This window comes from Saimiri boliviensis, chromosome 12 (assembly GCF_048565385.1).
Source record: "Saimiri boliviensis isolate mSaiBol1 chromosome 12, mSaiBol1.pri, whole genome shotgun sequence".
Classification (NCBI taxonomy): domain Eukaryota; kingdom Metazoa; phylum Chordata; class Mammalia; order Primates; family Cebidae; genus Saimiri; species Saimiri boliviensis.
Genome location: NC_133460.1, coordinates 17,882,414 through 17,900,240, shown reverse-complemented (window position 1 = coordinate 17,900,240; position 17,827 = coordinate 17,882,414). Strand labels below are relative to the sequence as shown.

The following is a 17,827-nucleotide window of genomic DNA, read 5'->3' as shown; positions in this document are numbered from 1 at the left end:
TTTTTTTTTGAGACAGCATCTGGCTCTTGCTCTGTCACCCAGGCTGGAGTGCAGAGGTGACGTCTCAGCTCACACCTCCTGGGTTCAAGCGATTGTTAGGTGTCAGCCACCCAAGTAGCTGGGGTTACAGGCTTGTGCTGCCACACCCAGCTAATTTTTGTATATTTAGTAGAGATGGGGTCTCACCAGTGTTGGCGAGGCTGGTCTTTACACCTATTTTTTAGTTTAATTGGCTATTGTTTATGTATGGCATTGTCATGGAATGAATTGCAAATCTGTTCATTTTAAGGCCAATCATCAGTAATATACAATGATTGCATTTCCTCATTCACTACTTCCTGTTTTCACTTGTGTAATGTTCTGAACACGTGCGTACCAAGGGTGATAACTTTGCTTAATTAAGCTAGTTCCCTGGAAGCTTCTGCAGCGAGACTGGCTTTTCCCCATGTCTGTTGCTGAATTCTAGAATCTCTGCTTCTTCCTTCCGAATCTCTGCTTCTTCCTTCCTTTAGCTTCTAAAGAGAGGAGTTGTCTGCATTCTTTCATGTCTTAAACTGGCTTTCTTTTAACCCCCATGTATTACTATTTGGGCCTAAAATTTTAAGAGGTAAATTATTTGCCTCTTAAAATTCTAGGCCCAGACAAACAGTAATACATGAAACATCTTTAAGAGAGTTGTCCATTGTTTAAGTTTTCAGAGTTGGTCTTTTAAATTTAGCCTGTATTCTTTCCTTTATCCCAAACTGAGGAAGTTGTCATTATTCTGTATATCAGTGCAATTTCAGATGTGCCCTGTTGTGGGTCATTATTGTACTAGACAATTGAGTTCTTACAAAATCCTGTTTTTTTTTTTTTCCAGAATTCTTATGACAGATATTAGACATAGTGAATTCAATCTTTTGTATTTAATTTTTATTTTGGGGTGTAATATATTTTACAGCATCCTGTTTCAGGGATGCATGGCATGTTTGTGCATTTTCACACCAGTTTTGACACTCTTCTCATCTCTGTGCAGCTTACATTGTGGCTTCCCCTGCCTGCTAAGTGAAATTCACTCCTGCATTTTCCCATTCAGAAATCTGTTCAAGCCACTCATCCTCTCATGTCTTTTCACCAGTTCTTTTGTTATGCTGGCATATACCTTTATTTTTATTTATATTCAAGTTTCCACACACAGCATTACTGCCTTTATTTCTGTACACTGGCATGCTGGTTCTCTACAGATGACTTGGCTCATCTTTAACCAGAAGTGCTGGGTAAGGGTTTTTATCAGAGACTGCAACACAAAGTTACGTGCATGGCTTGGGTGTCTTGCTCAGGGATGTTTCTCTTTTTAGATCACTGTTTCCCATAATAACATGTTTTTGCTACTAAAGCATCGACAGGTTTTGCTTGAAATTTTTTCCAAAAATTACCGAGTACGCCGAAACATGATCCAGTCTCGGTTGACTCAAGAGTGTGGAGAAGATCTCAGTAAACAGGAGGTGGATAAAGTACTGAAGGTACATTCGTTTTGTGCATAACAAACAATATCAAAGGCTCCGCAAGGGGCTGACAGCCTGTAGAAAGGACTCGAGTGTCTGTGTGTATATGAAATCAGGCTTTCCTGGGACCTCTCCCCAGACAGTCTTGTCTTCAGTAGCTGTTAATGATTGGCATTGGTGGGAAGTAGGGGGTATGTGCAAGAGGACTGACTCCTTCAACCAATATAGTCACAGGGGAAGGAATAGAGCCATGAGTGCTTAGTTCCTCTTTCTGGTTGGGCCAGTAAGGCCCCTTTCTCATCCCTCTCTTCTGCTTATCACTAGAGATAAAAACTAAAAACCATGGGTTCAGGCTGCGAAAATAAAATAGAACAACAAAATAAGGTGGGTTGGCAGGGCCTAGCTGAAAATCCTCACTCCACTCCCCCTTGAATTTTGGATGACTATTCTGATTGTTGCCATAGCCATATATATGACTTTCAGTAGAATCCATTTTTAAATTTAGTTTAAAAAGGAATATCATGTTTACTATATGAAAACACCTAATGTACAACCTATAATGCTTTTCTGAACTGAGTGTAGTACAAACACCATATTTGCAGCAACACTGAGACACAGAAAACTGATGACAATGTCTTTATGTTTTGATCTGTTTTTTAAGCACCCTGTTCTGGGCATGTCAAGTATTTGTATTTTGTAGGCCCTCACTCTTTTTTTTCTTTTTTTGAGATGGAGTTTCACTCTTGTTAGCCAGGCTGGAGTGCAATGGCGCGATCTCGGCTCACCGCAACCTCCGCCTCCTGGGCTCAGGCAATTCTCCTGCCTCAGCCTCCTGAGTAGCTGGGATTACAGGCACGCGCCACCATGCCCAGCTAATTTTTTGTATTTTTAGTAGAGACGGGGTTTCACCATCTTGGCGAGGATGGTCTCGATCTCTTGACCTCGTGATCCACCCGCCTCAGCCTCCCAAAGTGCTGGGATTATAGGCTTGAGCCACCGCGCCCGGCCAGGCCCTCACTCTTAAAATACCCCTGAGAGGCTGGTAGTAACCATGGTGGTGTGGTTAGGCAGTTTTTGATTTCCCATTTGTATTCTATTCACTAATCATTAATCAAGTGTTGATACTGTGGACAGACTGTAGTTAACTCCCTTTCCTGCAAAAATCTGCACTTACTCTGTTTCTCTACTCATAGGACTGCTGTGTAAGCTATGGTGGCATGTGGTACCTTAAAGGGACAGTACAGTCTTGACAGTAGTAGCAAACCACTAATGCAGCAAATCCAAGCCCAAGGAAGAAGGGCGGAACCAGTAGAGCCTCGACTTGCTTCAGACAACAGAGCAAGAGGAACTGACCATCTCATGTGCAGTGGACAGAAGGGATCATCCTCAGCCAGTGGCAGGCTCGGTTAGATCACTCCTGGAAGAGACCAGCTGGGACCTTCTTTGCAGTACAATTTGAAATTCCTGATGTATTTTGCTTATTACTTGGTTTCATTCTCATAATAAAGAGAGTGTATACTGACATGGGCAGGATGATAAAAATCATGGTTTAAGATTTTTTTTTTGGTAAACTTAATGCCAACAAGGTCTAAGTTATGTTTACAACATGAAGAAAACCTCAAACGTTTTTAATTTTTAAAATGCCTAGAAGACAATATTTAGTCTTGGATTATCTAAGACCTCCACTGATTTCATTAGACCAAATTGAATTGCTCTACTGTTGGGATTCTGTGGCCACTTTACCTTTGACAACAACCTACTTTATGTAGCAGTCTCAACTGTTTACACGAACCATAGCAAAAAAAAATTAGAATCAAATCCATCTCCTCTTAATGTTTGCAGAAAGATGCAAACAAAACCAGGTAAGTATGGAACAATGTGTAAGTGAGGTTATCACACTTTGATGTAAAAATTTCTATTTTGTGTATTTTTAAAATAAATGCTAACACTAAACTAGCATCATGGTGCTGTCTTCAAATGGTTACAGGAGGGCGATCTTGGACTCAAGCGTTACATGGATCTAGAGGGAATGGAGCCAGTGGAGGGACACAGAGCAGCACTGTCCACTAGGAATGGGCAAGTCACGCAATTCTTAAAGTTTCTAGCAGCCACGTTAAAATAGTTTAAAAAGGTTATATTTTAGCATATTAGCCCCAAATATTGTACGTTTTTTTGTACCAAGTCTTCAAAATCTGGCATTTTACACTTTCCTCAACACTCTCAATTCGTATAAGGTTCAGCCTTACAGGGTCCCGTGAGTCCCTCTCTGCTGGTGCGGAGACGAGAACCTGGAAATAAAAGACACAAGACATCAAGAGAAAACATTTGGGCCCAGGGGTCCACTGCCAACCAAAGTGCAGAATCTAGCAGTGGCCCCAAGTGCCTGTACGCTCTTTTATTTTAGTACAAAGCAGGGGGAAGGGCAGATAGGATGAGGTAATGGTGGTCAGTGACAGGTTCAGGTATATAACGCGTCTTGGAGACGGGCTTAAGACTTTGAAGAAGCTTAGGCAAGGAGAAAACCTAAGACGTCAGCACTTTTTTCATACTTGTCAAGAAATAAGGTCACTAAGATTTATGTTACTAACTCTTACCTTCTAAGTAAAAGAGGAACCAGGTGCAGAAGCAGAACTTGCATGTAGACATGGAATGTGACCACTGAAGCTTAACACCACGTAGAGACAAGGCCCCGGATGTCTGTGGGCCTTCCTGACAGTCATCAGGCTTACCAGAAGGGCGGAGTTTTCTCCTCACTGCCCCAAGGTAGGAGATGTCTCAGCCATTTTGGACATCTCCTTCCCTAGCTGGCTGAACAGCAAGCGCTTTCACAGCGCTGACACTGTCACATGCCGAAGGCGTCCTCCAGCAGCCCTTATGCGGATGTGACAGAGGACTTACAGCATCTTGCCTTAGGGTCACCTCTTTTTCCAATGCCACTTCAGTCCCATACTTCTTGACCTGAGACTTATTAGTAAGATTAAAGAGCCGGGCGCAGTGGCTCACGCCTGTAATCCCAGCACTTTGGGAGGTGGATCACGAGGTCAAGAGATCGAGACCATCCTGGTCAACACGGTGAAACCCCGTCTCTACTAAAAATACAAAAATTAGCTGGGCATGGTGGCGCGTGCCTGTAGTCCCTGCTAGTAGGGACGCTGAAGCAGGAGAATTGCCTGAACCCAGGAGGCAGAGGTTGCGGTGAGCTGAGATCACGCCATTGCACTCCAGCCTGGGTAACAAGAGTGAAACTCCGTCTCAAAAAAAAAAAAAAAGATTAAAGATTATATGATTATATAGATGTATATAGTTATGATTACATATCAATAGCTATGTGATTTATATTTAGGAATAACTAAGTATCTAATTTGTTTCTAATTCTTTGTTTACATGAGAATATGCTGAGGCTTCAGGCCCTTGCCTCAGCTCTTGCGGGGCTCCCCCCCACCCCAATTTGGACTAGCCACAACGTAAGTGCTCAGATGCCACATGTGGCTATTGGCGACAGTATTGTATAGCACAGCCCTAGAGACTGATGGAAAAAATGAGTAAGCTAGGTTGGGTAAGATGTGAATTTTGATATATAATGAAGGCTTTTGCTATCTTTTTTGTACAACACAGCCACTAATTATCTGAAGGTTTAAATGACAGTCTATGCTATTTTCCCATTCCCTCCAAAATAAAACATCAATATTTTAGCTATAGAATCAGTAAGGTGGCCAGGCGCGGTGGCTCATGCCTGTAATCCCCACACTTTTGGGGAGGCTGAGGCAGGTAGATCACCTGAGGTCAGGAGTTCGAGACCAAGCTGACCAAAATGGAGACACCTCATCTCTATTTAAAAAAAAAAATTAGCTGGGTGTGGTGGCACATGCCTGTAATCCCAGCTACTTGGGAGGCTGAGGTAGGAGAATTGCTTGAACCTGGGAGGCAGAGGTTGCAGTGAGCCAAGATCACGCCATTGCACTCCAGCCTGGGCAACAAGAGTGAAACTCCATCTCGTGAAAAGAATCACTAAGGCATTGATCAAGGATTTACTTTGCCAAATAAGTATTTGGTAACATAGCTTAACAGGCTGATCGTATATTTTGCTCTTGATTCTAATTTTTTTTTTTTTTTTTTTTTTTTTTTGAGACGGAGTTTCGCTCTTGTTGCCCAGGCTGGAGTGCAATGGCGCGATCTCGGCTCACCGCAACCTCCGCCTCCCGGGTTCAGGCAATTCTCCTGCCTCAGCCTCCTGAGTAGCTGGGATTACAGGCATGTGCCACCATGCCCAGCTAATTTTTTGTATTTTTAGTAGAGACGGGGTTTCACCATGTTGACCAGGATGGTCTCGATCTCTCGACCTCGTGATCCACCCGCCTCGGCCTCCCAAAGTGCTGGGATTACAGGCTTGAGCCACCGCGCCTGGCCCGATTCTAATTGTTAACATACATAAACATGAAAAGTAAAGTTACCAAAAGCAATTTGGAACATGTCGCAGCTATTACATCCTAACCTTCCTTCTCGCTTTGAAAGGGGAAACGCTCATGTGGGATGGCACAGAACATGTCAGTCCTGTCACCTTGCAGAATTTAATTGGCTCAGTGGAGAAGTCAGAGCCTTAAATACTTAAATTGATAAAAGGAATTGATTAAAACACCAAACTCAAATAGCAAGAAAAAGAAACTTAAGGAATATAGTGGGGAACTACTGTTTTAAAAAAAACGGAGGGAACTTGGAATGTCAGCAAGATGGCAGGACTTTCCAGCACTCATCCCCCTGCAGAATCATCAATTTAAATAATATCCACACACAAAAATACCTTCACAAGAGCTAAGGAACCACGAGAGATTACAGTACCTCAGTGTACCACAGAAATAAGATGTATTGAAGAGGATAGGAAGGACAATTTACATTACCCAGCTTACCCCACTCCCCAACCCCAGGTGGCACAGGGTGGAGAGAGAGAACCTCCACTTGGAGGAAGGAAAGGAAAGTGAACATTGGACACCAAAATCATGCCAGGCCTCTACCCATGAGCTCACATTCTAGTAGACTACCCCTCCCCACCCCAGTCCAGCCCCATCTGAGTAAACCCCAGCACTGGGTTGGCTCTCATAGACCCAGGCTCTAGGCCAGCCCTCAGAGACCTAGCCTCCAGGCCAGTATCTATATACCCTAGCTCCAGGCTGGTCTATATGACCCTAGGCTAGCACCTACAATCCCAGGCTCCAGTACAATACCTGTGGACCCAAGCTACGTGCCTGCCTCAGCACCAGACTCCAGTGGACCCAGGGTCCAGGCACACACTTCAGTAAACCTCAATGCCAGGCAGGCCCTGGCAGACTGAGGCTCCAGAACAGTCCCAGTGGACCCAGGAACTGGGCCCACCCCTGCAGGTTCAGGCTTCAGGCTGTGGACCTAGGCTTCAGGTCACCTCCCTGGATGTAGGCTCCAAGCCTGCCCTTGTGACCCAGGCTCTGGTTATAGACCCTGCAGACCCAATCAGCTGGCCCACTCCACCGGACCTACGTTCCAGGATTAATCCTATGCATGCAAGCACCAGGCTCATCCATCTGCTGACCTAGGTACTAGGTCAGCCTGCCTAAGGACTCCAGCAGCAAGCCTGCCCACAGACCACACCAGACAACTTGCCCAGAATCTCTGAATGGGCTCACTGGTGAAGCGTTGTTCCAGGCAAAGCCAAACTGCAAAGATTAGAATCAATCCTTACACTTCACCAAATGTACAGGCATCAACATATGACCACAAAGATCAAGGTCAGGGAGACATGCTATCACCAAAGGAATGAAATAAAGCGCCAGAAATATACCCTAAGGAAATGGAGATTTATGAATTGGCTGACAATCCAAAACAGTTTTAAGGAAGCTCAGCAAACTTCAAGAAAATACATAGATTTAACTCAATAAAATCAAGAAAACCACCAAATCAAGAAATCTAACAGACTGAAGTTTATATATGTTTTACAAACCATTCCGAAGTTAAAAATACAATGAATGAAATGAAAATTGGAATAGTGAGCATCAAAAGAATTGATCAAGCAGAGAATCTATGAACTCAAAGACAGATTATTTGAAAATATAGCCAGAGGAACAAAAAGAATGAAAAGGAATGCAGAAATAGTATGGGATTTATGGGCAAGCATCAAAACAGCAAATATTTGAGTTACAGAAGTTTACTAAGGAGAAGAAAGAAATGAGGGGCTACAAAATAATGGCAGAAAACTTTCCAAATCTGGAGAAAGATATAAATATCCAGGTGCAGGAATGCCAAAGGTCTCTAATCAGATTCAGTATGAACAAGACTATACCATGACATAAGCAGATTGTCAAAAATCAAAAGACAAAGGGAAGACCCTAAAAGCAGCTAGATAAAACAAGCAGATCTCATATAAGGGAGTTCCAATAAGGCTACCACTTCTCAGCAGAAACCTTACAGGCCAGGAGAGAGTGGGATGATATATTTAGAGTGCTAAAGGGAAACCAATTGCCAACCACAAATACTTTATCCAGCAAAACTTCAGAAATGGAGAAAAAGACTATCCCAGACAGACAAAAGCTGAAGCAGTTAGTTCATCACCACCAGCTATATGTTTACAAAAAATGTGCAAGGGAGTTCTTCAAGCTGGTAGAAAAGGATGTTAATTAGTAACATGAAAACATATGAAAGTATAAAACTGGTAAAAGTACACTGTCAAATTCAGGAATACTCTAATATGGTAGTGGTGGCATGTACATCACTTTGGTATAAAGGTTAAAAGACAAAACTATTAATAGCTAATTTGTTAAGGGATACACAATATAAAATCTGTAAATTGCGACATCAAAACCAAAATGTGGGGTGGGGGTAGAATTAAAAATGTAGTTTTTAAAGCAATCAAAGTTTTCTGCTTAAAATGGTCTGTAATCACTGTTTTACATAAGCCTCATGATAACCACAAAGCAAAAACCTGTAGCAAATATACAAAAGATAAAAAGGAATCAAAGCTTACCTCTAGAAAGAATAACCACAAAGGAAGTCCGTAAGAGAGAAAGGATCTACAAAACCACCAGAAAACAACAAAACAGCAGTAGTTGTTTAGCTACCAATGACAGATAAGGAGTTACTACTGCAAATGTAAATGGACTAAATTCTCCAATCTGGCCAGACAACGGTGGCTCATGCCTGTAATCCCAGCACTTTGGGAGGACCAGGTGGGCGGATCATGAAGTCAGGAGTTTGAGACCAGCCTGGCCAACATGGTGAAACCCCATGTCTATTAAAAATACAAAAATTACCTGAGTGTGGTGGCAAGTACCTGTAATCCCAGCTACTTGGGAGGCTGAGACAGCAGAATCGTTTGAACCTGGGAAGGGGAGTGGTTGCAGTGAGCTGAGATTGTGCCACTGCACTCCTCCAGCCTGGGCGAGAGGGCAAGACTCCATCTGAAAAAAAAAAAAAAAAAAAGCTCAAATACATTTACTGTGAATGTAAATGGTTAAACGCATACATAATCCAAAGACAGAGAGTGGCTGGATTAAAAAAAAAAAAGATCTAACTATATGCTGCCAAAATGTGTCTCATATAACCTGCAAGGACGCAGACTGAAATTGAAGGAATGGAAAATAATATTCATACAAAGGGAAACCAAAAGAGAACAAGAGAGCTATACTTACATCAGATAAACTTTAAGTCAAAACTGTAAAATGAGACAAAGAAGGTCACTGTGTAATGATAAGGGGGTCACTTAACAATTGTAAATGTTCACCCAACATCTGAGCACCTAAATATAGAAAGCAAATATGAACAGATCTGAAGGGAAAGACTGTAATACAACAATAGTAAGTGATTTCAATATCTCACTTTCAGTAATGGACAGATCAAGGCAAAAAAAAAAAATCAGTAAGAAAGCATCAGACTTTAACTACACATTAAACAAAATGGACCTAACAGACATAAACAGGAGATTCCAACCAACAGCAGAATACACATTCTTCTCAAGCATACATGCAACATTCTCCAGGATAGATCATATATTAGGGCTCAGTCTGAAGTATCTTGAAACTAGAAATCAGTAATAGGAAGAATTTCAGAAAATTTACAAATGTGTGGAAGTTAAACATGTTCCTGAACTAACAAATGGGCCAAAGAAAAAATTAAGGAAAAAGTTTTAAAATATCTTGGGACAAAAATGGACACAAAACATGAAATACAACAAAAGCAGCTCTGAGACAGACGCTTACAGCAATCACCACCCACATCAAAAAGAAAAGACCTAGATAAACAATCCAATGTGACACTGCAAGGAACTAGGAAAAAAAAAAAAAAAAAAGAACTAGGACCAGTTAATAAAAGGAAATAGGCCAGGTGAGGTGGCTCAAGCCTGTAATCCCAGCACTTTGGGAAGCTCAGGTGGGCACATGACCTGAGGTCAGGAGTTCAAGACCAGCCTGGCCAACATGGCGAAACCTCATCTCTACCAAAAATGCAAAAAAATTAGCCAGGCATGGTAACATGCTCCTGTAGTCCCAGCTACTCAGGAGGCTGAGGCAGGAGAATTGCTTGAACACAAGTAAGTAGAGGTTGCAGTGAGCAGAGATTATGTTACTGCGCTCCAGCCTGGGTGAGAGTAAGACTCCATCTCAAAAATGCATACATACATACATACATACATACTTACATACACGGAAATAATAAAGACCAGAGTGAGACTCTGTCTCAAAAATAAATAAAAGGAAACAATAAAGACCAGAGCTGAGGGCCGGGCGTGGTGGCTCACACCTATAATCCCAGCACTTTGGGAGGCCGAGGCGGGTGGATCATGAGGTCAAGAGATCGAGACCATCCTGGTCAACATGGTGAAACCCCGTCTCTACTAAAAATACAAAAAATTAGCTGGGCATGGTGGCGTGTGCCTGTAATCCCAGCTACTCAGGAGGCTGAGGCAGGAGAATTGCCTGAATTCAGGAGGTGGAGGTTGCGGTGAGCCAAGATTGCACCATTGCACTCCAGCCTGGGTAACAAGAGCGAAAGTCCATCTCAAAAAAAAAAAGACCAGAGCTGAAAAAAAATGAAAAGATCAACAAAACTCAAGTTGGTTTCTTGAAAAGAAAAAATTGACAAACTTCCAGCTAAGAAAAAAAGAGAGAACACCCTCATATAATTAAAAATGGAAAAATATAATCCCAGCACTTTGGGACGCCAAGGCAGGTGGATCACCTGAGGTCAGGAGACCGAGATCAGCCTGGCCAACATGGTAAGACCTCATCTCTACTGAAAAATACAAAAATTAGCCCGACATGGTGGCAGGCACCTGTAATCCCAGCTACTTGGGAGGCTGAGGCAGGAGAATCAAGTACTTGAGCTTGGGAAGGGAAGGCTGCAGTGAGCTGAGATCCTGCCAATGACCTCCAGCTTAGATGACAAAGTGAGAAACCTGTCTCAGAAAAGAAAAAACAAACGAAAAATAAATGGAAAAAGAGGTTGATTACAACTGATACCATAGAAATACAAAGGATCAGGCCAGGCGTTGGGGCTCACACTTGTGATCCCAACACTTTGGGAGGTCGAGACGGGTGGATCACCTGAGCTCAGGAGTTCGAGACCAACCTGGCCAACCCCATGGTGAAACCCCATCTCTACTAAAAATACAAAAACTAACTGGGAGTGGTGGCGCATGCCTGTTATACCAGCTACTTGGGAGGCTGAGGCAGGAGAATCGCTGGAACCTGGGAGGTGGAGTTTGCAGTGAGCTGAGACTGTGCTACTGCACTCCAGCCTAGGTGACAGAGTAAGACTCCATCTCAAAAAAAAGAAAGGAAAAGAAAATTAAACCAATATCCTTGATTAACGCAGCTGCAAAAACCTCACCAGAACTAGCAAACCAAATTCAACAGCACATTAAAAGGCTCATTCACTACGATTAAGTGAGATTTAGCTCAGCCTGAGCAATATAGCAAAACCCCATCTCTACAAAAAACAAAAATAAAACAACTTTTTTTTTAATTAGCCAGGTATGGTGTTACATGCCTATAATCCCAGCTACTAGGAAAGCTGAGGCAGGAGGATTGCTTGAGCCCAGGAGTTTGAGACTGCATTGAGCTATGACCACCACTGCACTCCAGCCTGAGTGACAGAGTGAGACCCTGTCTCCAAAACAAATAAATTTGGATTTATCCCTGGGATTCAAGGATGGTTCAATGGTTCAACATATGCAAATCAATAAATGTGATACACCACATTAGCAGAATGAACGACAAAAACCATATAATCATCTCAATAGATGCAGAAAAAGAGCCTGAAAATGAACCACTATTCATGATTAAAAAATCAACAAATTAAGCATAGAAGGAATGCCCACTCTTAACCACATCCATTCAACAAAACACTGGAAGTCCTAACTATAGCAATTGCACAAGAAAAATATAACGCTGGTGGCTCATGCTTGTAATCCCAGCACTTCGGGAGGCTGAGCAGGTGGATCACTTGAGGTCAGGAGTTTGAGACCAGCCTGGCCAACATGGTGAAACCCCAACTCTACTAAAAATACAAAAATTAGCCAGGTGTGGTGGTGCAAGCCTGTAACCCCAGTTACTTGGGAGGCTGAGGCAGAGAATTGCTTGAACCCAGGAGGCAGAGGTTGCAGTGAGCCCAGATCACGCCACTGCACTCCAGCCTGGGCAGTAGAGCAAGGCTCCGTCTCAAAAAAAAAAAGGGAGGGGGCATTTAAATTAGAAAAGAAGTCAAATTGTTCCTGTTTGCAGATGACATTTTACATATAAAAAATGTGTATATCTACATGCAAAAGAATGAAGTTGAACTGTCTATCTTACACCTTACACAAAAATCAACTCAAAATGGATTAAAAACCTATTTTTAACCAAAAGAGAGCCCGCATAGCCAAGTCAATTCTAAGCAGAAAGAACAAAGCAGGAGGCATCACACTACCAGACTTCAAACTATACTACAAGGCTACAGTAATCAAAACAGCATGGTACTGGTACCAAAACAGAGATATAGACCAATGGAACAGAACAGAGGCCTCAGAGGAAATACAACATACCCACAACCATCTGATCTTCGACAAACCTGACAAAAACAAGCAATGGGGAAAGGATTCCCTGTTTAATAAATGGTGTTGGGAAAACTGGCTAGCCATGTGCAGAAAGCAGAAACACCTTACACCAAAATTAACTCCAGATGGATTAAAGACTTAAACATCAGACCTAACACCATAAAAACCCTAGAAGAAAATCTAGGCAAAACCATTCAGGACATAGGCGTAGGCAAGGACGTCATGGCCAAAACGCCAAAAACAATGGCAACAAAAGCCAAAATAGACAAATGGGACCTAATCAAACTCCACAGCTTCTGCATGGCAAAAGAAACAGTCAGTAGAGTGAATCGGCAACCAACAGAATGGGAAAAAATTTTTGCAGTCTACCCATCTGACAAGGGGCTGATATCCAGAATTTACAAAGAACTAAAACAGATCTACAAGAAAAAAACAAACAAGCCCATTCAAAAATGGGCAAAGGATATGAACAGATACTTTACAAAAGAAGACATACAGGAGGCCAACAAACATATGAAAAAATGCTGATCATCACTGGTCATTAGAGAAATGCAAATCAAAACCACACTGAGATACCATCTCATGCCAGTTCGAATGGCAATCATTAAAAAATCTGGAAACAACAGATGCTGGAGAGGACGTGGAGAAACAGGAACACTTTTACACTGTTGGTGGGAATGTAAATTAATTCAACCATTGTGGAAGACAGTGTGGCGATTCCTCAATGACCTAAAAATAGAAATCCCATTTGACCCAGCAATCCCATTACTGGGTATATATCCAAAGGATTATAAATCATTCTACTATAAGGACACATGCACACGAATGTTCACTGCAGCACTGTTCACGATAGCAAAGACCTGGAACCAACCCAAATGCCCAACGATGATAGACTGGATAGGGAAAATGTGGTACATATACACCATGGAATATTACGCAGCCATCAAAAATGATGAGTTCACGTCCTTTGTAGGGACATGGATGAACCTGGAAACCATCATTCTCAGCAAACTGACACAAGAGCAGAAAATCAAACACCGGAAGTTCTCACTCATAGGCGGGTGTTGAACAATGAGAACACATGGACACAGGGAGGGGAGCACTACACACTGGGGTCCGTTGGGGGGAAATGGGTGAGGGACGGGGGGGGTGGGGAGGTGGGAAGAGATAGCATGGGGAAAAAAAAAACAAAACCTATTTTTAGGCTGGGCATGGGGGCTCACACCTGTAATCCAAGCACTTTGGGAGGCCTAGACAAGCAGATCACTTGAGGTCAGGAGTTTGATACCAGCCTGGTCAACACAGAAAAACCCCGTCTCTACTAAAAAACAAAACAAAACAAAACAAAACAAAACAAAAAACCCAAAACCAACCAACCAACCAACCAACCAAAAAGTAGCTAGGCATGGTGAAGTGTGCCTGTAATCCCAGCTACTCAGGAGACTGAGGCAGAAGAATCACCTGAACCTGAGAGACAGAGGTTGCAATGAGCCGAGATCGCACCACTGCAATCCAGCCTGGGGGACAGAGCAAGACTCCATCTCAAAACCAAACAAAACCTATTTTAACACCTGAAACCATAAACCTTTAAGGGAAAAAAACAGAGGAAAAGGTCTTTTAACATTAATCTTGGCAATGATTTTTTTGGCTGGGACACCAAAAACACAGACAACACAAGCATAAACAAACAGGACTACCTCGGCCAGGCATGGTGGCTCACACCTGTAATTCCAGCACTTTGGGAGGCCAAGGCAGGCAGATCACCTGAGGTTGGGAGTTCAAGACTAGCCTGGGCAACATGGTGAAACCCCGTCTCTAGTAATAATACAAAAACTAGCTGAGTGTGGTGGCACGTGCCTGTAATCCCAGCTACTCGGGAGGCTGAGGTAGGAGAATTGCTTGAACCCAGGAGGTGGAGGTTGTGGTGTACCTAAATTGTGCCACTGTACTCCAGCCTGAGGTGGACAAGAGTGAAACTCTGTCTCAAAAACCAGCACTACCCTCAAATAAAAGCTTCTGTACAGCAAAGGAAACAACAAAATGAAAAGGCAATCTACGGACTAAGAGAAAATACTTACAAACTATATATCTAATAAAGGGTTAATCACCAAGATATATAGGGAACTCTACTCAATAGCATTAAAATGAATAACCTGATTTTAAAATGAGCAAACCATCTGAGTAGACATGTCTTCAAAGACATAAAAATGGCCAGTAGAGATATAGGTACTCAACATCACTAATCATCAGGAAAATGCAAATCAAAACTACACTGAGATACCTCATGTTAGGATGGTTTTTATCAAAAAGACAAGCAGCAGCAAGTGGTGAAGTTGTGGAGAAAACAATACACTTGTACACTGTTGATCAGAATGCAGATTTGTGCTGCACTGTGGAGAACAGTATGCATGCTCTTAAAAGACAGAACTACCATATGATACAGCAGTCCCTCTTCTGGGCATACACCTAAAGGAAATGAAATCACCACCTTGTAAAGATATCCGTGTTCCCATGTTCATTGCAGCAGTATCCACAGTAGCCAACATATGGAAACAACCAAGGGGCCATCAATAGATGAATGGGTAAGAGAATTGTGCTGTAATATACATACATACCACAGAACTTCAGCACCAAAAAGGGAAGTCCTGCCATTTGCAACAACAGGGATGAGGCTGGAGGAGGACATCAAGTGAAATAAGCCAGACCAGGCAACCCCAAACTTTTTACACAGGGGGCCAGTTCACTGTCCCTCAGACCGTTGGAGGGCCGCCACATACTGTGCTCCTCTCACTGACCACCAATGAAAGAGATGCCCCTTCCTGAAGTGCTGCGGGGAGCCGGATAAATGGCCTCAGGGGGCCGCAGTTTGGGGATGCCTGAGTCAGACACAGGAAGAAAAATACTGCATGATCCCACTTGCATGTTGAATCATAAAAACAAACATCATCATCATCATCATCATCAACAGTAAAATAGTGGTTACCAGGGGTGGGGGAAATGGGGAGAGGTAAGTCAAAGTTCCAGTTATGTAGAATGGACAAAGCTAAGAGATCTAACAGACAACATGAGGGCTTAAGAGTTAATACAATTGTATCATATACTGGTAATTTGCCAAGAGAGTTGATTTTAGGTTCTCTCTCTCTCTCACATACACACATACACACACACACACACACACACACACACACACACACACACACACAGGTATGTTATGATGGGTATGTTAATTTGCTTGACTGTGGTAATCACTGTACATATCAAGTATACCAAAACATTGAATATATTAAATATATACAATAAGAATGTAAAAGTATGTAGATACATATAAAACAAAGAAAGGGAAAAAGTGAAAATAAGTTTTATTTGATGAAACAACAACACAAAAATGTATAGTTTTTTTTTTTAAGAGACAGGGTCCCACTCTATTTCCCAGGCTGGACTACAGGGGCTATTCACAGGTGTGGTAATAGTGCATTGCCTCGGCCTGCCACACAGCGGGGACTATAGGTGCACACCACTGTGCCTGTCTCGTTTTTGATATAAATTCTTTTTTTTTTTTTGAGACGGAGTTTTGCTCTTGTTACCCAGGCTGGAGTGCAATGGCGTGATCTCGGCTCACTGCAACCTCCGCCTCCTGGATTCAGGTAGTTCTCCTGCCTCAGCCTCCTGAGTAGCTGGGATTACAGGCACGCGCCACCATGCCCAGCTAATTATTTTGTATTTTTAGTAGAGATGGGGTTTCACCATGTTGACCAGGATGGTCTCGATCTCTTGACCTCGTGATCCACTCGCCTCGGCCTCCCAAAGTGCTTGGATTACAGGCTTGAGCCACTGCGCCCAGCTTGATATAAATTCTTAAAACAGGAATAGATGGATTCCTGATTTATAAAAATCCAGCATTATGCTCAATCAAACAATAGACTTTTTTTTTTAGGATTCAGATGAACAAGTTTGCTCTCACCATATTTAACACTCTGGATATATCAGAGCATTTAAACAAGTATAAAAATTAAGTAGCCAAACAACATTTTTTCAGGTATGTCAGTCAAATAAGATATTCTCCATGATAATTCAACAAGATAGCTGAAATCAATAGCTTTTCTATACGCAACTAGTCACAAGATATGACAGAAGAAAAATCTCATTTACAACATCCAAGAGACAAACCTTTAAAAATACGTGAGACCTAAATGGTAAAAATTTGAAAACTCACCGAGACACATAAAGACCATTTAAACAAGTGAAAAGACATACAGCCATGTTTTTGGATAGAAGCCTCTGTATGATTAAGTCTGTTCTTATTAATCTATTTCTTTAACTTGATCTCAATAGAGTACTAATTTCCCCTCAAGAACCAGACAAGCTAATTTTAAAGTTCGTATCGGAAAAAATGCAAAAAAAAAAAAAAAAAAAAAAAAAAAAAAATCCAGGAAAATTCTGAGAGTAATGAGAGAAGTTTAACTTCCCCTTAGCAGTTATGAAAATATAAATAGCCAAGTACAGCAATTTAAAACTTCAAAATAAGACAATAAAAAGTAAAAATTTAAAACCGCATTAAGTACATGAAAATCAGATCCTAGCACAGAAATAGGTTAAAATTCACGTAGATATTTAGTACTAATATGAGTGGCATTTCAAGTGATGCTGGATAGACTTCAGATGGATCAAAGAATTCTCAAACACAAAGAAGAGACATGTTAAAGATTCATATACATAAAAGTGGCCAGGTGTGGTGGCTCACACCTGTATTCCCAGCACTTTGGAAGGCTGAGGCAGGCAGATCACTTGAGGCCAGGAGTTTGAGACATGGTAAAACCTCATCTCTACTAAAAATACAGAAAGTTAGCTGGGTGTGGTGGCACATGCCTGCAGTCCCAGCTACTCAACTTGGGAAGGCTGAGGCATGAGAACTGCTTTAACCCAGGAGGTGGAGGTTGCAGTGAGTCAAGATCACACTATTGCACTCCAGGCTGGGCAAGAGAATGAGACGCTGTCTCCACCCCCTCCAAAAAAATTCATACACAGTTGCCTTTGGAGTTACCGTTGAGAGGCAAAGGCAGGGCAGATTGCTTGAGCCCAGGAGTTCAAGACCAGCCTGGGCAACATGGTGAAATACCATCTCTACAAAAACTTAAAAAATTAGCTGGGCATGGTGGCACATACCTCAAGTAGGAAGGCTGAGGTGGGAGGACTGCTGGGGCCCAGAAGTCCAGGGCTGCAGTGAGCCGTGTTCATGCCATCACACTCCAGACTGGGCAACAGAGCAAGACCTTCTCAAAAAAACAACAAAAAA

General features: G+C 42.3%; 1 protein-coding gene and 1 long non-coding RNA gene across 5 annotated transcripts in view; one reads left to right on the top strand and one right to left on the bottom strand.

Moving 5' to 3' along the window:
* POLR3E (RNA polymerase III subunit E) overlaps positions 1–3,443 on the top strand; it is a 36,677-nt gene extending 33,234 nt beyond the window's left edge. For 3 of the 4 annotated variants that reach the window (XM_003930174.4, XM_010340770.2, XM_010340771.2), the window contains exons 20-21: positions 1,377–1,502; positions 2,678–3,443. In XM_003930174.4, coding sequence (XP_003930223.1) covers positions 1,377–1,502; positions 2,678–2,734 — 183 coding nt within the window. In that variant the 3' untranslated portion in view covers positions 2,735–3,443. Of the gene's footprint in view, positions 1–289; positions 1,503–2,677 lie in introns of those variants that run through there. The other variant, XM_074381947.1, reaches the window with a different exon arrangement.
* LOC141580548 (uncharacterized) lies at positions 827–12,468 on the bottom strand. The gene is made up of 2 exons (XR_012512752.1): positions 8,779–12,468; positions 827–3,772 (listed from the first exon to the last, which is right to left on the bottom strand). It is a non-coding gene; the product is annotated as an uncharacterized LOC141580548 (long non-coding RNA).
* Positions 12,469–17,827: the final 5,359 nt, after the last annotated feature.